At 39.8% G+C, this 27,454-nt stretch overlaps 1 protein-coding gene across 1 annotated transcript in view; it reads left to right on the top strand.

Annotated features, from left to right (window-relative positions):
* PARN (poly(A)-specific ribonuclease) overlaps positions 1-27,454 on the top strand; it is a 127,977-nt gene that overhangs the window by 11,045 nt on the left and 89,478 nt on the right. Inside the window, exons 7-18 of the mRNA XM_033101250.1 lie at positions 479-644; positions 1,303-1,368; positions 2,065-2,103; positions 3,230-3,272; positions 4,298-4,378; positions 7,435-7,491; positions 12,203-12,280; positions 16,025-16,068; positions 17,672-17,714; positions 18,568-18,643; positions 20,743-20,853; positions 21,158-21,227. Coding sequence (XP_032957141.1) covers positions 479-644; positions 1,303-1,368; positions 2,065-2,103; positions 3,230-3,272; positions 4,298-4,378; positions 7,435-7,491; positions 12,203-12,280; positions 16,025-16,068; positions 17,672-17,714; positions 18,568-18,643; positions 20,743-20,853; positions 21,158-21,227 — 874 coding nt within the window. The remainder of the gene's footprint in view (positions 1-478; positions 645-1,302; positions 1,369-2,064; positions 2,104-3,229; positions 3,273-4,297; positions 4,379-7,434; positions 7,492-12,202; positions 12,281-16,024; positions 16,069-17,671; positions 17,715-18,567; positions 18,644-20,742; positions 20,854-21,157; positions 21,228-27,454) is intronic.

Below are 27,454 nucleotides of genomic sequence, written 5' to 3'. Positions count from 1 at the left end.
CCTTGCTGTTTTTGGAGCAGTCCAAGCCATTTCCATCCTCAGGGCATTTATACTTACTCAACCCTGCCAGAAATACTCTTTCCCCAGCTCTTTACGTGTCTGATTCCTTATCATTTGGGCCCTCCCTCACAGTGGCCTTCTCTCATCATCCTGGTCAAAGTTATTTCCTTCACTACAGAGCAGGATGCATCTGCTTTGTTCACTGTTAGATTCTCCAGTGCCTAATACAGTTCCTGGCACAGCGTAAGTGCCCAATAAAAATCTGTTGAAAGAAGAATGAATGAATGAATGAATGAATGAATGAAGCACACGAATAGACAAACATATTTCAAAATCATTTGCTTTTTCTGTTGATTTTTTTGAAATCTATTAATTATGGTAAGTCTTTCCTGAGTATTTTAGACTCTTTGGTTTGTTAAACAATTTTTATGTTCAACAGTTACTTCTGCTAATACGTTGTTTTAAAACCTATGTGTAGGAATTCCATATTTAAATCAGGAAGAAGAAAGACAGTTAAGAGAGCAGTATGATGAAAAACGTTTGCAGTCCAACGGTGCAGGATCTCTATCTTACGTGTCTCCCAACTCATCAAAATGTCCTGTGACGATTCCTGAGGATCAGAAGAAGTTTATTGACCAAGTGGTGTAAGTTTCTAAATTGAAACCAAATGCGCATGGTGTAATGCGTGCTGGGGCAGCGCTGACGTCCATATCCCAAACCTGCGCCGCATGTACCCAGTACACACACGGTGTGATGTTGTGAGGGGCAGGATCCGAATTTGTGTGACAGCAGCACATCCTAAGAGGATTCTGTGTACTCTACTTAGACTTGTCACATGTCACTGGGCAGACCTTTTGCATGGACCATGGGCCTGACCACCACTGTCCAGTTTCTCTGGAGGCAGAAGAATGAAACAGGCCCGTCCAGATATTTGCAACATGGGCACGTGTTTTTCTCTCGCAGTGAAGTTTCTGACAAGCAGATATGCCATTGGAAGAGTGTCTACTCTTAGTTTATGTATCATTAACTGCTTTACTGGAAACGTAAAGATTTAAGTCACTTGTATTGGTGAGAAGTTGTCACTAATTCATTAATAACAACAATAACAAAAAGAATATGCCAAAATAAATTATTTTTCTTTGAGCCATATTGAACAAACAAAAAAAGTTATAACATGATTTGTTAACATTACGTTGTCGTATGTTCTTATATTTAGATAGCTCTTGAGTATGATTATTCTGTTGGTGGATGACTTTATTCCCTAAAGGTATTGATGGTTATGCTTGTATTCTAATTCCTCAGAGAGAAAATTGAAGATTTGTTACGAAGTGAAGAAAACAAGAACTTGGACTTAGAGCCGTGTACTGGGTTAGTTGCCCTGAATCTTTTCACATGTTCTTTTTTGGGAAAAAAATGATGTGCTGCATTTGGTCTTTTAAAAACACATTCATAAGTAGTCCTGTTATTACAGGTGTTATTACAGGTGTGACAGTATATTGAGACTCTGGAATGGATGCTTTGTCTTGTCCTGGGTGGAGAAAACTGTTGTGCAACTTTGGCTGAAAGTTATGCTCTAGAGGGGCGTAACTTTTTAGCCTTGAGGAATGCTTAATATGGAAAGGCGTCAGAAGAGATGAATTTACTGTCAAGCTACTTCCATCCTTTTAGATTTTCTCTGTGGTTAAAAAAAACATCAGTGTTTCAAAGTGTCAGTAACCTACACATTCTACTTCACTTTCACTTGGTGACTATCTTCACCAAAGTGTTTCAGTACATCTGTCTACCTTAAACCCTTTTTATAGAGACACAGGAAGTAATACTTTGGTTAGACAGGAACTTCTACCTCTACTGTAAGGACAATATAATAACATTAAAGAACCTTTTGATGAAGACAAGTAGTGAGGACCCCGCATCCCAAAGGTCCTGCCTGTTTTTGTTTACATATCACCTGTCCCTTCTAATGAAGTCTGTCTTAAAATTTAAATGTCTTTTCGAACCAGTGCTTGGTCATTTAGGATTGATTTTCTTTTAATGAGCCAAAATTAATACTTTTTGTTTTTATAGGTTCCAAAGAAAACTAATTTATCAGACATTGAGCTGGAAGTAAGTGTTTATATCATATGCAAGAGCTCTCTGAGGGGCCCAGGGTTTAAAAACGAAATATAATCTCTTAGCTCTCATGTCATTTTAAAAATTCTGTAGCACTTGGTGATTTGACCATACCATATTCATGTGCATTGCTCTATTTTGTTATTTCCGCCTATTTTCTTAAGTTAATACCCACTTAATGTTTTTTTCTTTGTTACTGCTTATTAGTAGATACGTTAAAGCCTTTTAAAATTTCTTTTAGTTACCACTTTGGCTTTGTCTATTAAGTTGCGGATGTGTGGTCTTTCTGTTCTTTGGAAGTACATGAAAAAGATTCGGTCTTAAGACCTAGGAAATAACTCAGCTGAATATATGAATGGATTGCAGGAGGTCTGTGAATCCCCTGAAATAATACCCAAAATTTTGTGTGTGTATTTTTCTGGGGATGTTTCCATTGGTTTCTGTTCTATTTTCAAGTGGATCTCTAACCCCAAAATTGAACATCAGTATTAAGCAGATCAGTGTTTGCATTTGACTTTGTTTGGGGTTCTTGTTCTTTCATTTAGAATCTGCCAATGACATGTATCCTGGGAATTTACTTTGAACATAACAGGAAATGGGCCATTATTCCTTTCCTGTCATGTTATCCTTGCAGTTTGCTCCATGTGGGTCCCAGATCCTTTTCCATGGCTGATGCAGACACCATGCCAAACCACAGCAGTTACTCAGGGCCAGCCTCCCCTGTGTATGCCCGTGCGGTCTAGAAAGGCCTTCAAAATTTTTCACTTAGGAAGTGAAATTTTATATTTACATAGGAATTATTACTTTGGAAGCAAGATTTGACTACGTGGTAATGAGATGACTCTATTATGTGATGCAGGACACTTCAGAAAATGCCGAAGTCCTAAAAAAATTAATTTGAAATCAGATACATTCCTGTGTATTTGAGGGCAAAGTTAGGGAAACATTTAGCAGCTGAAATATTATGGAATAGGCTTACTGTAAATTTTTCATTGTGGTAGTACTTATTTCATAGTTAATAAAGCTTAGTTTACTTAAATTATAGCTATATAGTTACTTTTAAAATACGGTTTTAGCTGTCATCTCATCTAATGATGCCATGTTTTTTTCTTTTCTTTAGGTATCCCAAAGGCATCCATGTTGAAACTTTAGAAACTGAAAAGGTAACTTCAAGACTCATCCAGGGTTAATAATGAAACACATGCAATGATACATTGGTGTGTCGCAAGTCAGAGTTTACCCTTGGCTCTGCTATTTATGAGCTGGGTGACCTTGAGCAAGTCATTTAACCTCTCTAAGCCTCATTTTCTTTGTAAATTGAGGGCGAGCATAATAACAATGATCTGTACCTATGAAACACCTTTTTTATGGTCATCCCGTGGGTAAATGAAGTGAACAGGCTTTGTAAACTTGAGAGCATGAAAATGTTAGTACATGTTCTTATTACGGCAGAAAGCTGGGAGAGGAGGCAAGAAAAAGTGGCTTCCTGTTATGAGGGCAAGTAAAATTAAATTTTAGAATCTGGGGCATAAGCATAGGTATCGTCAAGTATTCCCAGGGTGCAGATAGAACCGTGATGTGTCATGGTGGGCTGATGGTAGATTCCCTTTGCAAAATTTTAGGACTTTGGAATTTTGTTGCTGCTTTTAAGTCAGATGTCAAATTAGAGATTAATTAAAAAACAATCTTGCTAGAAGATAAATCTCAAACTTTGACATAGGCAGTTTTGTGGTGTGTTTAATTGATACAAAATGTATTATATGAGGAAGAAGGTGCTTGTTATCTGGCAACTTACCAGACAATCCAGGGTTTTCTTTTTTATGCTAATGAAATATGATACAGAAGTTTTATTTTAAAACCAACTATTTAGAAACTCATGTTCAAATACAATGTGATTTCTTAGTGTTCATCGTAGAGAGTATCTTATTCTCACAGTCTGTTGATACTTTAACGTCTGTTGGGTTGAATTAATAAACCATGAGAAAATGTCTTGGAAACACCGAGGCAGAATTTTGGTTTGTAATGCATCAACTCAACTTTTGGTGGCATTTCAAAATATCTTCAGTGTGTTCGCCCATGAGAGACTGTACAGTGATAAAAATGATAACCTCTAGTAGTAGCAGGATTCTGAATTTTTTTTGGGTCACGTTGCTTCCAGAAAATTGTATGTTGGCTTTATGTCTTTTAGAAAGAGCGATACATAGTTGTCAGCAAAGTAGATGAAGAAGAACGTAAAAGAAGAGAGCAGCAGAAACATGCTAAAGAACAGGTAGGTATTCGAGTTATGTGTATTTCCTATGGGTGAGAAGTGTCAACATAGGACTTTTTTTATATATTTGTAGGTCATATGTTGGAGTCAATTTAATGAATAGTTTTTTACCATAGAAGAATTGAATTGGTAGAAAAACCTAGACCAGAAAAAGGGAAATGTAAAGTATTTAGACATAGCCAACAAAGCGAGTCCAACATCATGGTTGACCAGTCTTCCCTTTGATGAAGCAATCTTGAAGGACATAGTCTTGATTATCATGTGGATTGTGTGTCACTGTCTTCATTGCCTGTTAACTAATATCACTATGTCTCCTTTCAAGCACAATTACTGGTTTTCCTAAAAGTTGAGAACATATGATTTGACAGATTAGGATGACATGGTCACATTCGCGTTGTTAGATCGCCACCCTGGTTGCTGTCTGGAGAGTGGATTTGAATAAGACTGGAGGCAGGGAGACCAGTTAAGCTGTGGAGTAATGCAGCTAAGAGATGTCAGTGACCTGGAATAGGATAGTTAGCAGCTTAGGTGGAATCTAGAGATATTTTGAAGGTATGGGTGGTGAAAGAGGAACGGAGAAGAAGGAAGGTGCTCAATCCTGAAATCTGAGCAGCTGGCTAGACTGACATCAGTTCACTTCGGTGGAGAGGCTGGAGCGATATTGGTGGGGGACACAGGCAGAAGAGGGTTTGCGTGTGGATGGATGTCAGGCTCACACATGCCTAAGGCAGGGCCGTGTCTGACCTGAAAAGACACGATAAGCCACTGTTAGATTTAGACGGTTAATTACTGACAGAGAGAAGGTGCCAGCTGCGTGTGGTCCTTGCCTCACACCTTGTCCCACACCAAGGACAGCACTGAAACAAAAGGGGCCAGATGACTGCAACTTGAGTTGTGGTTACCCCATCACCGAGGGGCCAATTCTAGACTGCAGCTAAGTGCTTTTATATCCTGCAGCCCTATTCTAATCAGGGGCGTGAGGCAGGGAGCCCCATGCCTCATCAGAACCTGGGAGGCGGTGAGAAACTATCTGATGAGCCTCAGGACGGAGAGGGAGGTTGGTGGGAGGCGGCCTGACAGCAGCTCTTCAAGCCTCTGCCTCGCACCCTCTCCTCCTGGGGGGTTTCACCAAGACGTAGATTAGTTGTAGCTCAAGCCTTTGCTGCGTGGCTTGTTTGGTACGTCAGGGTCACCAGGGCACCATGGCGGAGTTGTCCCCCTACAGTGGAAAAGATGTTACGTTCTCGTTTTGACCCGATGAAGTTCGAGATGTCTTTGGGACATCCAAGGGTAGGTGTCCCGTAGGCAGATTTGTCATTCTGGAGCGCAAGAGAGCGGCTAGACTTGGTTGTCCTTGGCAGAGACCGGGACTGGATTAGAGCACTTACAGCGAGCCTGAGGAATGAGAAAGGAGGCCTAGGGTCGGATCCTGGAGACCACCAGCATTTTAATGATAGGCAGAAGTAGAAAAATGTGTCAGATGATTGTGACATACCAGCCAAAGGAAGAGAGTGTTTGAAGAGGGGATGTCACCATCATCTCATACTCTAGAGAAGTGAGGGTAAGAACTGAGACATGGCCATTAGGTTTAGCTTTGGGAGTTGTTTTTTCTTTTTTCTCATTAAAAAATTTTTATTTTTAATTGTAGTAAAATAAAATTCACCTTTTTAATTATTTTTATATAACATAACATAAAATTTGCCATTTAATTATTTTTAAGTGTATAGTTCTGTAGTGGTAAGCATATTCACATTGCTGTGCAAAGTCACCCCATCCATCCCCAGGACTCTTTCCATCCTGCGAAACTGACACGCTGTACTCACTAAACAGCAACTCTCTGTTTCTGCCTCCGCACCCCATTGTAACCACCATTCTGCTTTCTCTCTCTGGATTTGACTACTCAAAAGTACCTCATAGAAGTGGAATCAAACAGTATTTGTCTTTTTGTTACTGTCTTATTTCTTTTAGCATGACATCCGCAAAGTTCATCCATATTGTAGCAAGTGTCAGAATTTCTTTTCTTTTTAAGGCAAAATAATATCCCATTAAGTAGATATAATGACATTTTCTTTATCCATTCATCTGTCTTTGGCCACTTGCATTGCTTCTACCTTTTGGCTGCTCTGAGTAATGCTGCTATGAACATGAGTGTACACGAATCTCTTTGAGTCCCTGCTTTCATTTCTTTTGAATATATACCCAGAAATGGAATTGCTGGGTCATATGGAAATTCTGTTTAACTTTTTGAGGAGCTGCCATACTGTTTTCATAGCTCCTATACCACTTTCTATTCCCACCAACAGGTCGCAAGTGTTCCAATTTCTACACATCCTCACCGACACTAATTAGTTAGCCTTGGAAGTAGTTGAAAGAGGTGAGCAGTTTTAGGGAGGGTGACATCAAAGAGCAGAGGGCTGCAAGTAGCCAGGAGTTAAGCTGGAGCTAGTGAGTGGAGAGCAGTCTGAAGTAATTTAGCTGTGAGGAGACAAGGGGACCGTACTTGCATGGAGCTTAGAATTAAAGGAAGCGTTTCAAGATAGAGAAACTGAGTCTGTTTAAACACTAGGGAAGAAAATAGAGAAGAGGGAACTGAGTGGGGATGAGTTCTCAGAGCGCTGTACTATAAAATTTTTATAAAAATGCATTGATAAGGAAAGATGCCAGGAATTACACAAATACTTGATTTGATTAGTCAAATGCTTCATGGGTTTCCTCAGAATTTACTGCAGTATTGAATTTGGCCAGCAGGTGGCAGCTTTTAAAGGTTGTATTTTTAAGATAGCTTAGTAGATTCTGAAATTTCAGCAAATGATGTGAAGTGATGGATAAACCCTAGGCATCATTATTTTAATAACTAACGGGTAATTTGCCACTTGCTCGTTCCACTTTCTAAAACAGAAGAAAGGGATAACATAAATCATTTCATATGCAGTTGTTTGGGACAATAGATGTAAAGCACGTGAAACTAAAGCTAACTCGGTTTTAACTCATTCAAATAAGGAATATATGTATGTAAATAGTTTTTTGTTTTTTGTTTTTTGGTTTCTTTAAACTAGGAAGAACTGAATGATGCTGTGGGATTTTCTAGAGTCATTCATGCCATTGCTAATTCGGTAAGTAAACCAGTTTTTCTTTTTAACTACATTCCTGAACATAACATTTAAGGTGAAATGCCTAGCGTATCATTGCAAATTAATCATTTTGTCACATATAGAATATTTACCTGATATGGAGGAAGAGGCTAGAATTTCATAGACTATTGTTACAATGTTCTTGATGTCACATCATAATTGCTGAACTATACCCAAACAATTTTTCAGAAAGCTCTTCTTGTAAAATGCGTAGGAGGATTATGCTATGATGTCTTTATATGGCTTCATGAAACCAATATTTATTATTCTCAAAACCAATAAGAAGTAGAATAAGAAAGTGAGGAATATGGGGAGAAACCATCGGGTGTGTGACTGAAGGCGTTTTGTTCCTTAATTGGAAGAATCTAGAGGATAAAAATAATTGTGTTGAGTTCTTCTGCATAACTGTAATTGAATTTTATATCTGATGGCCTTCATAATATTTGGCGGGTTTAAAATATGTGTTGACCATTTGTATAAATATGCTAGAGGGTTCTGTGATAGATATGGTAGACATTTTTTCTAGTTTTGTGAGTCCTTTCAGAAAAGAGGCACCCACATCTTGCATAGATAAACTGGGTCCTGCTGCTGGTGGTTTTGTGAATTACACATCCAAGTCAGACTGCTTGCTTGAATGCTCAGTTGCTTTTCTTTTCCTTGAATAGTTGGCCATGGGAGAAGCAATCGTCCCCCTGGAGAAGGATTTGTCTTGTTCCTTAGATTCTGAGCTTTGCTCCAGGGAAGCTTTAAGGCAGCAGAGACCCTCTCAGAGTGGTGTGGCTGTGTCACCACCTGGTGCAGTCTTGTCAGAACAGGAGCCTTTGAGGGGAGGCACACCACTGTCCTCGACTGTAGAAACAGAAGCTACAGAGCCTTGTAAGAGAAGAGGGCTGGCTCAGCAGGAGCTTTTTGTCTCAAGTAGGCGAGACAATCAGAACGGAATAGTAAGTTGGATCAGCCTGGAGAGAAACAAAGGTGTGAGTCTTTGCAGAACTGGCTAAGATCACAGGTATCAGAAAAGCAGAAGTTTCTGGTCACATTTGCTTACCTAACACACATTTAGCCAGCAGACTTCAGATAAGTGGTTGGGTTGGCCGAGGCTGGCCCTGAAATACAGAACTGTGGGACATCATTTGGAACAGTACAGAGCTGGGACATCATCTGGCTTTGAGCTCTCTTGTGACCATTATGATAGCTTAGCTTTTCCTGGGCTGGTACATTTGTTCACCGTGCACAGATTCACATGCCTTAGCTGGCTATGCCTCTGGTTTTCCTCTTTGTCGTCTTTCGTCCACAGAATAATTCATAGTATGTTGCTGACCTTTGATAGTTTGCATCACAAAGCACACTACAAAAACAAGCCCCAATTATTAGTGATCCATATGTTTAAAATTAAAAAGTCACGTGCTTTAAAAATGCTAGCATAGTTAAGCTCTGTACAGCTAGTGAACAGTAAATACTCTTAAATATTTATATCACATCAAATTCTTTTCCCATCACTCTTAATAGTAAATCTATGTTTTCTATAGTTTTAAAAACTTTTCATTTTGTGCTAATTTTACACTCACAGCAAAGTTGCAGATAGTACAGTTTTCATTCATCCCTTACCTAGCTATCCCTGATGCCAATATCTTACAGAACCATACAGCTGTCAGAACCAGGAAATTAACATTGGTACAATGTTATGACTTAAAGTGTAGACCTTATTTGAATTTCACCAGTTTTTCGACTGAGTTCTTTTTCTGTTCATCAGTCTAGCTAGGATCCCACGTTACATTTGCTTGTTATTTCTCCTTAGTCTTTTGCAGTCTGTATCAGTCTTTCGTTGACTTTTATAACCTTGGTATTTTTAAAGAGTTATTGATTTCATTCTGTCAAATGTCCCTCAATTTGGATTTGTCTGATTCTTTTTGGGGTTGCCATGATTGCACTGAGGACATACAGTTTATGCAAGCCATACCACAGAAATGGTTGGCGATGTTGACCTTCATCACTTGGTTAGGAGGATGCCTGTTGGTTGTACATTGCAAAGTTACTATTTTCCCCTTTGTGGTTAATACGTATCTTGGGGGAGATACTTTGAGTCTGTGAAAATCCTGCTTTTCTCTCACACTTTTGCCTGCGAACACAGCTCTCAGTGGATCTTGCCTGTGGCCATTATTACTGTGGTGTTGCAATGGAGAGTTTGTACAAGGTCTGACAATTAAGTTCGTGAACTCATCCTAGAAAAAGTGGTACATACCTCACTGCTGAATATCACTATGGTCACCTTCGAAGTACTCCCCTTGGGAAGCTATGCACTGACGCCAGCGCCTAGTCCACCCTTCAAAGCAGTTTTGGAACTCTTTTTCTGGAATGGCCATCAGAGCTGTCATCGTATTACCTTTGATGTCCTGAATGTCATCAAAATGTCTTCCTTTCCATATTTCCTTTATTTTCGGGTAAACAAAGAAGTCATTAGGGCCAGATCAGGTGAGTAGGGAGGGTGTTCCAATAAAGTTATTTATTTACTGGCTAAAAACTCCGTCATAGACAGTGCCGTGTGATCTAGTACATTGCTGTGATGCAAGAGCCATGAATTGTTGGTGAAAAGTTCAGGTCATCTAACTTTTTCACACAGTTTTTTCAGCATTCCCAAATAGTAAACTTGCCTAACTTTGTCCAGTTGGTACAAATTCATAATGAATAATCCCTCTGATCTCAAAAAAGGTTGGCAACATCGTTGCAACAAGTTTGCGAACTTCATTGTCTGACCTCATATTCGCATCTTTTCTTCCTACATTTGTTCTTGGAATTCTTCTATAAGGAAGAGCTGTCCCTTTTCCCGTTTATTTAATCGTTTAAAAAATGTATGTGAGTATGGACTCAGGGAAATTAATTTTATCCTATAGATTATAATCGAGTATTTTTCTTGTTTATATTGTTGTTCATCTGTACCATCTTTAGCCATTGCAGCTTTGTCAGGTTGGCTCCTATGTGCTTTGAATACACTCCCATCCTTTTTCGAGCGCTCCCTTACTTTCTGGCATCATAGAGTGTTCCAGACTCATCTTGTACTTTGCCTGCTCCAGCTCTGGAATCAATGACTTCTCCAAGGAGCCCTGGTTCCTTTTATTGGTGAACGATGTTTAGAAGCCCAGAGCTGCCACTAGGTTACTACTGTGGTGGTACTACTCCAGGCGCCCTTACTGGGCAGAGCGAAGCATGATACATACGTATGACCCTGGACAAACGTACATGTGATATTTCTGTCATATACATGAAATGTACACACATATATATACGGGGTGCCAAGAAAATGTATACACATGACTTGTACTCATCTTTCATTATCGGTATATATTGATTATTACAATTTTAATACAGTTTTCTCCTTTCGTAAAATGCGTGTACATGTTTTTGGCACCCTCTGTATATATAACCATTCCCTTGTACTGATACCTCAGATTCCAATCCATTGCCATAGGTTTCTTTTTAACCTACTCTTTTATTTGTAACTTTCCTCCAACAGTGGGAAATCCAGTTCTTCTTATCTGCATTATATGTGTTTGTTTGACTCTGGTGTCCATGTGAGAAGTTTCAGAATTACCTCCCGTGCCTTGTGAGACATGCATTCCCTGACGACCACAGGGCTCGTGTGTGAGGCCGGATGATAACAGTAAAGATGCTGTTTTCATAGTTGGTTCTTTTCTTCTCAGCCTCCTTCAGTGTGGTTAATGCGGTTCATTTATAATGCAGTTAGGTTCATCTTTTAGTGTTTGCCTTCCATTTTGGGTTTCCTCCACATCTTTTCTGTAGTTTCAGTCAGTGCTTAGTATTTTAGCATTGTATAGGTACTCAGAATGTGCACAAACACTGACCCAAAGGCCAGCCTACCTGTTGGATTTGGGAGATTTTGTGTAGAATTAATTTCAAAGAATTATGTTTAGCGCTATGAGTCACGGAGTGTTACTCTGAAGGTCCACTGGGACATAGTAACAAGCTCTACTGTAGTGACCTGATGCTTTTTGTTAAAGATGGTGTCACCTGGCTAGCTGAATCTACATTAATGTTCCATTTTGGTAGTTTTATTTTTATCAAAATACAGTAAATTTATTGCACACATATGGTACTTAAGTTGATTGAAAAGCAATGATTTTATTGAAAATGGTATTTAAGAACGTGCTCCATGAATTTTGACATAGATGATGAAGGAAATGAACATTTCTTCTGTTTAATATAATTAGAAATTAGTTATTTTTACCTTTTAGCACTGTTAAGAATGTTTCCTTTAAAAATAAATGAATGGTTTTAAAGAATGCACTTCTAAAATAGATATTTGCAGTTTGTTCACAAATTTGATTAGTTCAAGGGACTTTTTCAGATTTTAACTTTTGAACTTGAGCTCTTCCATCAAAATTTTACTACTTCTGATTCTTGTGGGCGGCAGGATTAATAAAAATCAGAGGAAAAGATCAGTGAAATCAAAAGCATTTGGAGCTTTTATTTTGCATTCTAGATTTAACATCCCCAAATGTAAGAGAAATGATGCCAGCCCTGACTTACTTATTTTGCGTATATTTATGTTATTTTTTTGATGTGCAGAAGTAAGTTTAACGCAGAATCCTCACGGAATCGGAACCATCCTTTCACTCTCTAGCCCCACTGTAATTTTGTGCCTGGAAGTCTTTGTCCTGACCTTGACTTTCTTTAGGGAAAGCTTGTTATTGGACACAACATGCTCTTGGATGTCATGCACACTGTTCATCAGTTCTACTGCCCTCTGCCTGCGGTAAGTGACTTGTCAGCCTGGAGTGAAAACTCATGATTCTTTATTACTGAGAAAGTGTTCTCTATGTGGATGTTGTTCCCTTGTATGCAGCATGTTCCCAGAGAAAGAGGGTCTCCTGGAGAGAGCATCGCATGTGCTTGGTTGTACATTTTTGAAGAGCTGTACATACAGGCCCTTTTAAGGGAACTTCAGTGCCAGAGCCAGGCGAAACTTGTGTTTTGTCCTAATGCCTGTGGTCTGCTCACCCAGTGCTGGGCGGGGCTTCCTCTGCCGCAGGTGTGCTCCTCTGGTTTGGAACTGCTAACATGAGACATACCTGGAAGCAGGGCCATGGAAGGTGAGTGGTGCTTTAGGTCAACTGAACTGGATCAGGGTCTACAAAGCTCTCGATTACCTCTTGCTAAGCTGATTCCCTTCGGTTCCCTGTTGACCTTGGTGTGTTTTCATTCTTAGAGACAAGTCATCTCAGTTCATCAAAGCAGGAGCTCCTTTGTTTCCTCAGGAGAAGAGCTTCTCTTCTGTCTCTTCTTCCTGCTCCCCAACTGTGCATGTGGCCTCATCTCACTTGTCCTTCCCTCTCCTTTATTTTCTCTCTGTATTTTCTGATCTATGAAAATCTCACCCACATTCATAACTTCAGCTGAAGACACCGCCATCACTGTCTCCAGCTGTGATCACTCCTCAGCTCTGGTACCAGGTCCATGCTGGACTCCACACATGTCACCTGGATAGCCTTCAGACGAGGGGTGTTTAAAATGTACATGTTTCAAACAAGATGTATAACTCCCACTACCTTTCTTCTTGCTGTCTCCAAACCAGTTATTTCTCTTGATTCCTTTACTGATACCCCGTCCCCAATACTGTTTTTAACATGGGTTTTGACGCTTTTTCTGTCCCCCGATCTGCTCAGTTACAAAATCTTGCGAATTTTGTCTCCATGCTATCTCTCTCATCTGGATTCTTTTCATTTCAATTACAAGTAGCCTTATTCTTCATCTGAAGTTCAGCAAACTCCAGGCAAGATTCTATGTCTCCCTTAAACCTCTAGTCCATCCTTTAAACCATAGGTTGGCAAACTTTTTCTGTAAAGGGCCAAATAGTAAAGTAAATATTTTGGGCTTTCCAGGCTGTACAGCCTCTGTCATACTCTCTCAGTATTGCTATTGTAGTCTGAAAACTGCCATAGAACACATAAAGAAATGGATGTGGCTTTTCCAATAAAACTTTATTTTAAAAAATAGGTGGTGGGCCAGATTTGACTTGCAGTCCATAGTTTGCCAACCCCTGCTTTAAATTGCCACCAGATTATCTTTCACTACTTCTGAATTGGAAGATATGTACTTTGGAGTTCAGGCTCATTTATCCATCTGCAAACAAAGCCTTGCTTGCTTCCCATTTCTTATCGACCATCGTTCCATCAGCTTCTTGATCGTTTCCTTTGGAGAAGTCCAACACAGCTCAGCCTTGAACACAGTGGCTCCGTTGCTCCCCTTATCCTACTTCTGCAGCCTTAAGGTTTTCATGACAACTGTGTCACTCTCTGGGACGCAAAAGGCTCCATACTGTAAGCTTCAAACATGATGGGTGTGAATTCGCGTTGTTGTAAAGCTAAAGAGCTAATGCTTATTTTAGATGAACGACTTATTGGCCAAACAGACCAAAGTAGCAGCTTCTCTCATGACTTTTTGACCTTTCAAGCAATGAAATTATCAGTAAGGAAAGAGGAAAGTGTATTTAATACTGTGTTTATAGGTGTTTTGGCTACCAAACAGAGCTTGGCACATAGGAGGCATGAAATACTGATTTAACAAATGAGGATCTTCTCGCCGTGCCAGTTTTATAATCTGCTGATGTATGGGCTCTGTTCACATGACTGACCCTGCTCCAAATTCTGAACTAATCCCACATTCTTTGTTTTTCGATACACCTGATTCTTTTTAGCCCAGCATATCTAATTTTCTATCATCTGTCCCAACCTTCTTGGGGAGCTCAGCCACTCCCCACTCTCCTTATTCCCAGCCAGACTAGTTCATTTGTTCCCTGAGAAGTACTTTGTGTTTTTGCATGTTTGTGGTTTTGGTATATAATTTCCTCCAACTTGAGTATTCCCTAGTTTTTCTTAATGCCTGCTGTATATAGGTTTATTGTATCTTAATCAAGGTCCAGCTTGTGCCTCTTCCAGGAAGTTTTCCCTGCCTGCTGCCTTCCTCTTTCCTTTCTCTGAACTTCCACAGAACCGTGTACTTGCTATGGTGCAAAAATTTTGTCTTCACAGATTACCCCCTTGTCCTTCTAGGTGACTAGCTCCTTAGACAAAGGGTGTTACCTTGTTACTGTCTGTGTCTAAATGCCTAGCATAGCATTTTGTACATAAGCACCTAATACATGTTACCTTGAACGAAACTACTTTTGAATCAAATTCTAGTAGAAAGAGCACATGATTTGTTGCACAGTAAAATGTGGGTTAGGATAAGTGATTTCACCCCCTGCTTTATTGTTAAGGTAACTTGAGTAAGTTATTTAACTTGTTTGTGTTCTGCCATTGTCGGAGGGAGAAAATGGTTTCCTTCCATATACCTTTGGAAGAAGTGATAAGAATAAATAAGAAAACCTATTGAAAATGGTAGAACTTTTACATACACCGGTACCAAAATTTGCATTTAAAAGTTTACTAAAGAATTCATATTTTGGAGCTGCCTTTCAGGGGAGAATCTCTTCTTAAGAATCTTCATGGTACTTCCGCATGACCTTTTAGAAGGCGCTGGCTAGTCTGGAACTCAGCTATTGCTGGCCCTGCAAGTAGCCATAATTGTAATTTTTTCTTGCTTGTGAAACTTCGTAATGGTATTGAGAGATTACAAACCATCCTTATTGCATTTTTGTTGGAGTTAGCATTGAAACCACTTGTTCATGTATTGTCCCTTCATTTGATGGTAGCCATTAAAAAGCTGGTAAATATTGCAAACTAGCTATAATAAATACAGTCTGTATTTACGGGCTTGAAAAGCTAATTGGAAATGGCAGTTTCCTATGAAGCATGAATAACACTGAAGAGAAGTGCAGTTTCAAAGGGTTGGAAATCTGACAATCAGTCTAGCATTTCAATTGTGTATGTATGTACATGAGTTAATTTAAAATTAGAGCAGTCTCATTTCCGCTTTAGACTTCCTGATCAAAATAAACTTGGGAAATAAATTGTCTAATTTAGGCAATTTTGTTTTGCTATTGGTGCCACTTTAGCAATTTTCTGAGTACTTAAAGCAGGAATCGTGTGTATGTTGGAAAGTTTGTGTTTTAGTGGCCATTTTAACGAACATTTAAAAGGTGTTCCCAGTAAAGGTATAACCTAGTTTATATGGTATGTCCATTTCCTGTATAAACCATTTTATTTAAATAACTTTGCTAGCCCCACTATAATGATGAATTTGTGTAATAGAGCTATTACTGAATGTTTTCCACATATAATAGAAACCTTTATTCCCCTCCTAGTTCAGCCATAAAATACGTAAATTTGTCTGTTTGGTTATGCAAAGGTTTTGTATCAGGTCATATGATTCCCAATCAGTGAGGAAATTGTGAAGATTTTTGAAAAGTTACTAACTACAAGTGGGTCTGGCAGTTTAGCTTAAAGGGCCTGTGTGAGGTATTACAGTCTGAAAAGAGACCTGTGGAACTAGAAATCTTTACGTATATTTTTAATACTGTGAATGTTAAATTGTAACAACTTGTTCTCTTGTTTTTTAGGACTTAAATGAGTTTAAGGAGATGACAGCATGTGTTTTCCCCAGGTGAGCTTTGAGGGTTTGTTTTTCATTTAAAACACTCATCATGGCATACATAATACAAATATTTCTTTTCTTGGATTTTCTTTTTTTAATTGGGGAAGGGGAACAGGACTTTATTGGGGACCAGTGTGTACTTCCAGGACTTTATTGGGGAACAGTGTGTTTCTCCAGGGCCCATCAGTTAGTTCCAAGTCAAGTTGTTGTCCTTTCAATCTTAGTTGTAGAGGGCGCAGCTCAGCTCCAAGTCCAGTTGCCATTTTTCAATTTAGTTGCGGGGGGGCGCAGCCCACCATCCTGGCAACCTTGTTGAGAGCTTGTGCTCTAACCAACTGAGCCATTCAGCCGCCCCTCGGCAGCTTAGTGGCAGCTCAGCTCAAGGTGCCGTGTTCAATCTTAGTTGCAGGGGGCGCAGCCCACCATCCCTTGCTGGAGTGGAACCGGCAACCTTGTTGAGAGCGCGCGCTCTAACCAACGGAGCCATCCGGCCACCCTTATAATACAAATATGTTTATAGTAAGTAATTTATTAAAACCATTGGCTTGTGATTACAATCCTGTTCATATAAGCTGGGAAATGGTTTAATAACTCTAAATTTGTGATGGTTTGTTTTTATAATTGATGCTTGGTTGTGTTATTTGATTGAAAAATCAGAATTTGAACTGAGAGTGAAAATAGCAGCTCCTTTTTTCTTACATCATGCTGTCTGTAGAACTGGTGAAGTTGTCTTAAGTTAGCTCTGTCTTTCCTGTATGTTGTCACAACGAAGTGTCCAGTTGAGAGTATTCGGTTGAATATAGATATAGTTGAATATATAGCTGGATATAGTTGAATATACCCAGTTGAGAGTATTCTGTCAAGAACTGTCTGGCTAGAGATTTTTTTCCTCAACTCTTAAGTTAGTGCCTTTACCCGTTAGTGTTTTCCATAGTTAATATTGCGGGTTAGCTCTGGTATGTCACATGTCACATGTCTGATAGATCACATGTCAGCCATGTGGAGCCTTCAGAGCAAGCGTCTGCATTTAAGGACCTGTTCGGAGAGGGACAGGCATGGCCGTGGAGCGAGCTGTTCTTTCAGCCAGGCTGTTTCTGTCCTTTTACCTAGTGTTCACATTGACGTGAAAAGAAACAGTTTTCGTATTCGTGTCTCTCTCTCTCTCTCTCTCAATATTGAAATCTCTAAAACAGAATAGTAAGAAATAACAATGGCAGGAAACTATCACATTCAGATTTTGAACCTCTAAGAATGCATGTCATACACGCCTGGTGGTGGTAGATGGTGACGGCTTAGCAGTCGTACGTGAACCGTGTAAAAGCATACGAGGCGATTGGACTTCCCCTTGACATTGATGTAGCCAACACCCCCTCAGGGTACAAGCCTGCGTACAGCAGAGCATGGCCTTCCCCACTGGCTCTTGGGAAACCCCTGGCTGAGGGGACCAAGTACTTAGGCTCACGTGGCAGGGATGCCAGAGCTGGGCTCACAGTGGTTAATGTGCTTCGTTCCTCGTCCTCTTCTAAAACAATAGACTGTTCATTGGCGTAAAATACTTTTTGAACATTGATATGCATCTTGTTTACCTTATTAAAAATTCTTTTGTTTTTAGACTCTTGGATACTAAATTGATGGCCAGCACACAACCTTTCAAGGTATTTTTAAAATTTGAAATTTTCTGAATTGCTCCTGAGAGCTTTGGACTTCTGGTCTGTTTCAAAGTCATTTTTGAATACATCCAAAAAAAAAAAAAAAGAAATCAGAAAAAGACCAGAAACAAATATGTCAAAATGTGAATAGCAGTTGTCTTTGGGTGATGGAATTGTGGGTTTTTTTTGTCCCTTTATTTTTTTGAATGTAAGTTTTTAACATTAAAATATATAATGTACTTCTGAATAGGTTACACATGTACACATTTCTTCCTTTATTTTCCTTATTTTATATATTTCGGATTATTTTCTAATCAAGAAAATTCAGGTAAAGATATTATTTGCTAACTTGGTGACTTTATACAGCTGAGTGAAATGAATGCCAGAATGATGTAGCTTTCTGGCTCAAGGTCTGCCGATATTTAATGCATGTGTAAAAATCTTTCATATGGCTAAACTTTCCATATGGTGAAAATTAAACTTGCTGATTCTTTTTCACATTGAATAAAAGATGACTCCTGTATTTCTTTAAAGAACACAAGGGGGCAGTAATGGATGCTTTTTTGTTTGTAAAGACAGTGAATCTCTTTAATACAGAGGGTACCAAAAAAAATGTATACACATTTTAAGGAAGGAAAAAACTGTATTAAAATTAATACTCAATATATACCGATAACAAAAGATGAATACAAGTCACGTTTGACTTCTGCAAATAGAAGAGGTGCTCAAAGTGGTTACCATCAGTGTAATTTTAATAGTTTTTTCCTTTCTTAAAATGTGTATACATGTTTTCAGCACCCTCTGTGTGTGTTGCACTGAGATGATGAAGGCTCATAATTCTTCACTTACTGATTTGCAGGATATCATCAACAACACATCCCTTGCAGAATTGGAAAAGCGGTTAAAAGAGACACCTTTCAACCCTCCTAAAGTTGGTAAGAATACAAACTATGAAATGAAAACTCCCGAACTCTTTGTGGTAATTATGTATTGATGTAAACTGTAGAAGAAAGGTGAAACTGTTCTAGAAACTACATTGGACATTTATAGATTTTGGCTAAATTAATTTGCTTATGCCATGTGTTGAATTCCTGTTTTCTGAATAAAAATGGTCTTCTAATCTTACATCGATTTTGTGTTCATAAAATTGTGTAGCCTGTTCATTGAGCAGTTTGGCAGTTAAGCCTTCAGGGCTTTTATTTCCTAATGCTTGGAATTATCCCCACACTTGATGTGTCCTTTTCTATGGTGCATTGTTTCAGCCGAGACAAAGAGTTGGTGATTAATTGCCAGGGCTAGAATGAAAATATACTTTTTGTCTCAGAAAAGCCCAAGATCTGGGTTTAGAGATGAAAAAGGAGAGTCGTCTCCACCCCTGCCTCCTTCAGAGGTGGCTTCAGAGTGGAGCAGCAGTGAGGGAAACCAGAAGGAGGGAGGAATGCTTCTCTGGGCAGAGATGTTTTGCCTTGTCTGGCCATGGCCCCAGGTATTTAGTGAACCTTCCAGGTGTTACTTCCTAGGTTCCTGTTTGTCTAAGTGTGCTGCTGAAACTGTGCTTAGCTTTCCATTACCTGTAGCCTGCAAACTTCTGACGAGATTGACAAGAGGGCTAAGGGACCAGAAGTTAACAGTGGAAGGTATTCCAGTAGCCAAGAATATAGTTGTTTGCTTCCCTTTCTGCGTAATAGTCCAAAAAAAGGAATTAAGAAAAGGGGTAGTGGTGGTGGAGGGGTGTCGGGTGGGGTAGGAAGAAACCAGATCTTGTCTATAACAATGTAATGGAAATAATGGACTTTGGAAATCTGTGTTTCAGCTGGTGGCAGAATAGAGACTATTACTTAATTGGCTATCACGTTAAAATATGTATTTTTTAAAGCTTAAAGTCTAACATATAACATTTACGGAGGTTAAAGAATTCTTGCTTAAAGAGCATTGTATTGATGTAAAAACAGTTATATCCTTTTCATTGTTAATGCCCCTTCATGCTTTTGATTCTGTTGTTACATTTTTAATACTCATTTCCAGAATGGTTCTAGGAAATACTTACTTATGAGTTATACTTTTATTCTGTTATTTTCAAAAAATATTCTGATATCTGGTAGAGGATTTACTCTAAAGCAGGTCAGTCTTCTCAGATTTTATTCTCTCAGCATCTGTGTGTGTCCTTGTGACAAAAGAAATCATCTTATAAAATGGTCTCTCCTCTGAAGTGACCCCATGTTCCACGGGTCGCGTTACAACAAGTTCTGATCTGTTTTTGGAGTTAGTCAGTTGCAGATCTTTAGATCTGTCAGCTTGGCAACATGGTGGAGGACACTATTGAATGGAGCTGCCAGTATAGACTGGAGTCTTTTGCCTTTTGGGAGGGTTACCTGGGGTATTGCTAGATAACAATTACAGTAACATCGTGCTTTGTACAAGCGCTGTGTAAGAGCTTTGCTTACATTAGCTCCTTTGAGCCTCACAGAAACCTTACCAAAAAATGAGGGACGTGTGATTGTTACCTTCATTCTACCAAAATGGAGGTGCAGAGGTGAAGTGATCTGCCCAAGGTCACATAGCCAGTAAGTGGTGAGCAGAGATTCAGACTCAGACAGTGTGACCCCAAAGTCCGCGCTGTCAATCATTACTCCGAAATTCCTGTTGTGCTCCGATGTTACATTATCTGTCAGGGAAGACGCTCCTTTTTGTGACCTTACAAAGCGATCAGAAGAGGAATCACTGCCATAGAGTGAGTTATGCATAATCTATAAGTAGCACCCCTGTGCCACGGGGAGGCCTGCGGCCGAGGTTTGGGAAATGTACCTGGGGCGTTGCTCTGGTCTAGACCCAAGCTCTCATTTTCAGTGACTGTTACCTCATATTATAAGGGCCTCTGTGGCGAGAATTAACAAGTAGGTAGCTTTTTTAGTGCTTGTTTAGGATTGTTTCTGCAGCACACACTAATGCAATTTGGATTGGACAGGGCAATATGCTTACCAATCTTAAGGATTTGTAATGTCCTTGGGCAAACTGTTTTCTTTTTCCTCTTTAGAAAGTGCAGAAGGTTTTCCGAGTTATGACACAGCTTCTGAACAGCTCCACGAAGCAGGCTATGATGCTTATATCACAGGACTGTGTTTCATCTCCATGGCAGACTACCTAGGTACTCACTATACATGTTTCTGTCAAACACGCGACGTCTAGAGTGGTCTTAACCATTTCCAATTTCCCTGGGATCCCCTCACCCAGTTAGAAGTGGGAGGGGGCTGAGTCGCAGGAGCTCGGGGTGGAGGAGTGGGAGGGCACTAGGAGGAGCACAGACGCACACCTGTGCCGTGGTACTTGGCCCATATGAGTACTTTCTACCCTTGCTGACCCATACTGGTGATTTAAATACGTATTTGCCTGAACTTTCAGGCTTTGTCTACTCTGACTGTATGTAATTCTCCACTTCTTTTCTCCACTAGGTTCTTTTCTTAGTCCTCCAAAGATTCATGTGTCTGCCAGATCAAAACTCATTGAACCTTTTTTTAACAAGTAAGTTATCAGTGGGTTCCCAGGGCCCACGTTCTCTCACTGTGGAATAGCCTAGCATCTGGGCTATTAATTAGGGATGACTGGGAGATGTAGTGCATTTTTAGTTGAAATAGTTCTCATCTCTGGTGACTCAGATGTCTTTTGAAAATAGAAGTTGACCATTTGGGAAATAATTTATTAAATATATTGGATTAAAAAAAAAGCCGGAAAGAAAATACACTGCCAAAGATAGTGCATCTCTTCCAAGAGAAAGAACTGGTGGTTTTGGTGTTTAAATTACCTACAAGGGAGAGTGTGTGTGTGTGTGCGCGCGCGCCCATATGCACACACACAAACTTAACTTACCCCTAACAAACTTTACACGTGAGGTTATTACTTATGCTTGTATTATTATCTGATTAAATAATATATTCTCTTAAGAAAATGTTGAGCATGTTATATGAATGACTTTTAAGGTAATCTATGGAGCTTTGCTTGTCATTGCACCCTGAGCCCATCTGAATGGACCCGGTGAAGTAAAAGCTCACTCATCTACCTTTATTATTGGAAGAAGTCCGTGTGATTTAGGGAGAAGTCTGAGTTCAGAGCATTTTCAAAGAATCTCAAGATTATTACTTCAAAGTGCGGTTTGTGCTTTCTTGGCACCGTGGAGACTAAAGTTATGGATGTGCTTCTCAAACAGGCCACAGCTTGGCTCTGTGCCCAAGCCCTAAACCTTCGTCTTTATTCCAGCTCTCTTAGCAGGGTTGGTTCTAGGAGATTCTGGGCGAGCCAGACAGGACCAGGCAGCCCACAGCGATCAGCACCACTGAGAGAAAGCATGATTTTGGTGTTGGGTTGGTTCCATCATTTCCTTACATTCTGTGTAGCACTTTGCAGTGTCCTGTCAGGGCTCTCTCAGCTCCTTGGGGGTCTGTGTAAACAGTAGCATCATGGGCTTGTACGTGAGTGACATCCTGCAGAGACAGACGTCAGTGCCAAGCATCTGGCGTGCTATAAGTTCGGAATGTGTGCTGTCTGAGTGAGGGCAGGTCATCATACTGTGGCTTCTTGTTCTTCTTAGTCTTTGTTCTTTTCTACAGAATTTCAGAAGTAAATGTGTTTGACTTTCCAAATGTCTTTCAAAGTGGACTGGGTAACAATGTGGTGGATACTAGAAATTACGTTGACTTTTTCTGCATGGGAAATTAATTCTGCTCATGATGGATTCCTTGCTATCTCTCTGGTCCCTTATGAGTAAAACAGGATTTTCTTAGCTCTTAACTCTTATTTTGAGGGGCAGTGCATACATTTGTAAATCTTTGGAAGGGCAGCTTATGTCATAGACCACGGAACCTATAGGTGACACTAAATATTGTTTAGATCATGGTCATTCTTTACATTTTTATGTGCATTATGTTAAGTTCATTTGTTCAACAATATTTTTCAACCGTGAGATATTTACTTATTTGTACATATTGAAAGTAACTATCCTATTCTCCACGAAATCAACTCCTTATAAAATCAGGTGATAGATACAAACCGGGTTACATATTGGCAGCACGTAGTTTATCAGGAATCTGTTTGACCAACATAGAAAGCACTCAAAATAAGCTTAGATTCAAAAGCTTAAGTAAGACTTTATATATTTCTAGATCAATTTAATATTGCAAATATGCAAGACCTTACTCCAAAGAACTGGACAATAAACATATAGCTTCATTTTAAATTGGGACATGTGTCCATTCAGATTTTTGTTGTTGAAATCTAGATACATACCAAAAATACTGGAGGATTCCTGAATTGCACTGAAAGTACTTCCCTAATTTGATTTTTTTGCTCTATTTTTCCCAATCTATAAAGGTAGAATATTTTTTTCACCTTTGAAGAAAAAAAAATTCAGCAGGATTTGAAATGCAACATCAGAACTGTTTTTATTCTATATTGAAATAGCTTGGTCAAGTACAGCCATCCATTCTTAACTCTTTTTGAAAGTGGGAAGAGCAGTTGCTTCTTTCTATATTGATGACCTCATTCTTAATTGTATGCAGGTTTCATTTATGACATTAAACCTCGATTTTGTCATTTTTTTCAAGATTACCTTGGTACAAAGACATCCAACAATTGCCATAAACATTATCTCAAGTCGTTGATGTTAGGAAAAAAATCTGTGAATTTTTCCGAGGGTTTATTTGTTTTGGCAACAGGCTTTCCTCAATGTCAGCTTAACCAAATATGATGGTCCTAACATAAAATTTGAAGGACATCAAACTGCCCACATATGCAAATAATATTTTTTTCTGCTGTCACCAGATTTGTGTTTAAAAAGTAAATCTTGAGGGAAAGTAAACTCCACCTATTTCTGTGTTACTTTAAATTAGCGTTTGGCTGCATTAAATATCTTTTTGGGAAGCTTTATTGAGTCAACTATTAAGATCCCAAGACAGCTGGTGTTTGAGCAGTATGCAGAGACTGAGTGTAACATAAAGTATGTTCTGATCCATATTTGGCTGCAAGAATGTCCCGTGAGGATTTTGCATGGTGCCATTTTGTCTTTCAAGGCCTGAGCACCCCCCTGCCTCCCCATACTTCTCCTTTCTTTGTTGGAATCAGAATGGAAGTCATAGAGAGCTGCGTGATGGAAATCAGGATCAGACCACCGCTAATGGCAGGCTGTGTGGAATGTGCTCTTCGTTTATGTCGTAGGTTCTCTGGTCAGGAAATGATTTACGTTCTTTCATAACCTTGGTCAGTTTTAATCAATGCATGGAAAACCAGACTTAGAGAAGATCCTTTGGTCAGATCTTTTTAGGCTGGGAAGGGCTAAAAATATTCTCTGCTTTTACTTTGTATCGTACCACAGAAAGCACAAAATCAGACTGTTGCCTCATGTTTTATTAGCAGTCATCTGTTTCTGTAAGACACCTTCGATCTCTTAGAGATAACCTTTCATGAAGGTTTTTTGGGAAGGTTGTTTTCCATTTACCCCTCAGTTCCTAGAAAGAGGAAGAAAATGACTAAGTCTCTAATTGTGGCTATTCTCTGTAAGTAATAGAATTAAAAAGAAAGAATTGCCTGCAGTTTACTGTGCATAGCCGATGGCCACCTCGAGCTTGACCCCAGTGTTCGGAATCTGAATAGGATTCCTCTAGAAGTCTCGGTCTTCCTTGGATGACCCTGGTGTGTGTCCTTTCTAAGCTGCCAATGAGGAGGGAAACCATTAGAAGGAGTGACACGCTCCTGGACAGTTTGTTTCCTTCTTTGTGAAATGGGGAGAACTGTTTGCCTCGCATGGAGGTCATGAAGATTGCGTGGGATGTGACAGGACTCTGACAGTTCTTAAGAATTTAGTGGGTGCCCAGTATACATTGGGTTCCTTTCTTGAACTAGAAGAGAATTTAACATGCTAGGATATTCAAAAAAGTAGATGAGGTAGTGGGATGTGTTTTATGTTTTTAGTTCCATGATAAAGAAGAAAATTTATTATCACATGGAGATGAAATTGGAGTCGAGTGGCAGGAAATGTGAAGTGTCCACTTTGGCCTGTACCTACCTTTAGTGTTTGCTTATGAGAAACCGGATGATGATGAAGTGTGTCAGATTGGTGCATAACGGGAGCAAGCCTGCTTTCATTGGGAGCACTTTTAAAGTTTCGTTATTCAAATGAGCATCAGGTTATTGACGATGGTATAGATATACAGAACAGCCCTAAGCATAGAGAGATGAGGAGTCCTTATGATGCCCGAGATAAAGCACACCAGTATTTCTCCCCTTTTGCTCCGTGGAAAGCAGTCCTGTGCTGGCAGCAAGCTGTTTTTGTGTAATATGCGTGTGCTTCATATTGAACATTGCAGACATTTTAAACTGAAGGGTTATAGGAAAACAAAATGCTAAAGATCGGGGCTATACAGTCATCCGTCAGTATCAGTGGGGGTTTGGTTCCAGGACCCCCTTCGGATACCAGAATCCATGGATGCTCAAGTCTCGTTATATGTAAAATGGTGTAGTATTTTCGTATTACCTGCGCACATCCTCCTGTATACTTTAAATCATCTCAAGATTACTTGTAATACCTAATACAGTGTAAATGCCATGTAAATGGTTGTTACACTGTATTGTTTAGAGAATAATGACAAGAAGAAAAAAGTCTGTACATGTTCAATACAGAGGCAACCATTGCAGGCCTAAATACGCAGTACACGTCAGCAACAACGTAACATTAAAAAAATTTTTCCCATCTGTGGTTAGTTGAATCTGCAGATAGGGAACCCATGGATATGGAGGGCTGATTGTACCTCTTTTCTTCCCAGTCTTTTCACTGATAATGGACAGAGCAACTCGTATTTGCCCCACTTACTAGCATCCACCATTCATGCTTAGCTGTGTGGTACTCCAGGTCACTAGCTGGTTGTCAATAAGCCATGTGTCCCGAAGTGTAGACTCTGTCTCTCAAGAGGGTGCTGCCTGATCACCTGCAGGGAGGGCCTCACTGAACTTTCTCCTATCCTCCTCCTCCTCCTCACACAGAGGAGCAGAAGGTGCTGGAATAACAAGAGGACCAGGCTAATCTGTTCTGATTCTGGTGTCGGTTTTTAGCATCCTGGGTGATGGATTGAATGTGTCTTTACTGAGTGAGATACAGGTATAAATTAGGTCCATTGTTTTAAGGGTGACAGTAATTCCTTTCAGTGGCCCTCAACTTCCCAACGTAAGTGGGTGTTACAACGCAGTTTGTAGAGTTATAACACTGTTGATAAGGCTTAGCGGTGAGTGTCACAACCCTTCACGTAATTGGGTCCATTTGCATTTAAAATTTAAAAACCATTTGAGTTGCTTCACTTTAAGATGTTGTGTAGTGTAGAGCAGTGGTGGTCTCTGGGTCCAGGTACCTGGATTTCCATCCCAGTCCTACTCCTTATACCTGTGCAATCTAGGCCAGGTTACTTACCCTCTCTGTGCCTCAGCTTCCTCATCTGTCATTAAGCATGTTAGTGCCCATTTGATAGGGTTGTTGTGAGGGGAAACGGGGGAATGTATGTAAAATGCACAGTGCCTGACACATCGTGGGGCTCAGCTTGTCACTGCTGCCACTGCTGTGGGGACATTTGTCCTTTGAAGATGTGCTTTTCTGACCGGATGCTGGGAGCAAATGGAGAGCTTTTTGCTTTGACAGAAGGTACCATATCATTGGACCTTTTGTATTGGACGTACCCTATGAAGAGGGCTTTGTATTTATAGAAGCCTTGATCAGAAAAGGAATGGAGGGATGGAAAAGCCTGCTTGTAACTAAACGCTGTTCAGGGAGTAAGATGTGAATGGTACCTTTTTTCGTCTGTTATTTTTCCCCTTTGAGGTATATGGTTATTTCTTAGTCTTCGTGCTGTGTAGCATTTTCAGTTGTAGATTTTTATTGAAAAGAAAGGAAAGCAATAACATTCACTAAGTGACCCCTTGGAAACTGTTTCTTTTTAATTTTTTAAACAGCTTTATTGGGATATAAGTTCACATACCATACAATTCACTCATTTGAAGTGTACAATTCAGTGGTTTTTGGTACATGGTATTATTAATTTTTAAAAATATGGTATAGTAACACAATTTGCCATTTTAATCATTTTTACGTGTACAGTTCAGTGGCACTAATTACATTCACAGTGTTGTGCAGCCATCACCACTATCTAGTTCCAGAACTTTTTTCTCACTGAACAGAAACTTCATAACCATCAAACCATGACTCCCTACTTCCCCTTCTCCTCTGCCTCTGGTAACCACTAATCTACTTTTCTGCCTCTATACGTGTGTCCTTTTGTGAGCTATTTTTGAGCAACTCATTGCTTCAGTGAGATTTCAATCTGTTAAAACTACTGATACTTTGCAGCCGCCGGAGCATCTTTCTTTTCTGTCTGTATTGCTGTTCTATGTTTAGATCACTTTTTGGGCGCATCAGCCTTGAGATTTGTGGCCATGAAGTTGTGCAGCTACCTCCACTAAGGTCTGCTTGTAGGTGTGGCGGGCGGGGCAGGATGGAAAGAGCAGAGGCCTCACTGGACCAGCTCAGTTCACATCACACCACTCGGGCTGGACGTCCATCCTTTCTGAAGCTGGGTTCCCACATCTGCATCGGAGATGGTAAATGTCCACTTCGTAGGGTTGTCCTGAGGTTGCGGAGTACATCTGGAGGCTTCCCAGTGCAATGTGTGGCGTGTGTGTACTGGCTGCACAGAGGGTAGCTGGCACTGTGGCTTCAC

Source organism: Rhinolophus ferrumequinum (assembly GCF_004115265.2).
Source record: "Rhinolophus ferrumequinum isolate MPI-CBG mRhiFer1 chromosome 15 unlocalized genomic scaffold, mRhiFer1_v1.p scaffold_54_arrow_ctg1_1, whole genome shotgun sequence".
NCBI lineage: Eukaryota > Metazoa > Chordata > Mammalia > Chiroptera > Rhinolophidae > Rhinolophus > Rhinolophus ferrumequinum.
The sequence above is the reverse complement of the archived record's forward strand: the minus strand, read 5'-3'. Positions and strand labels throughout refer to the sequence as shown.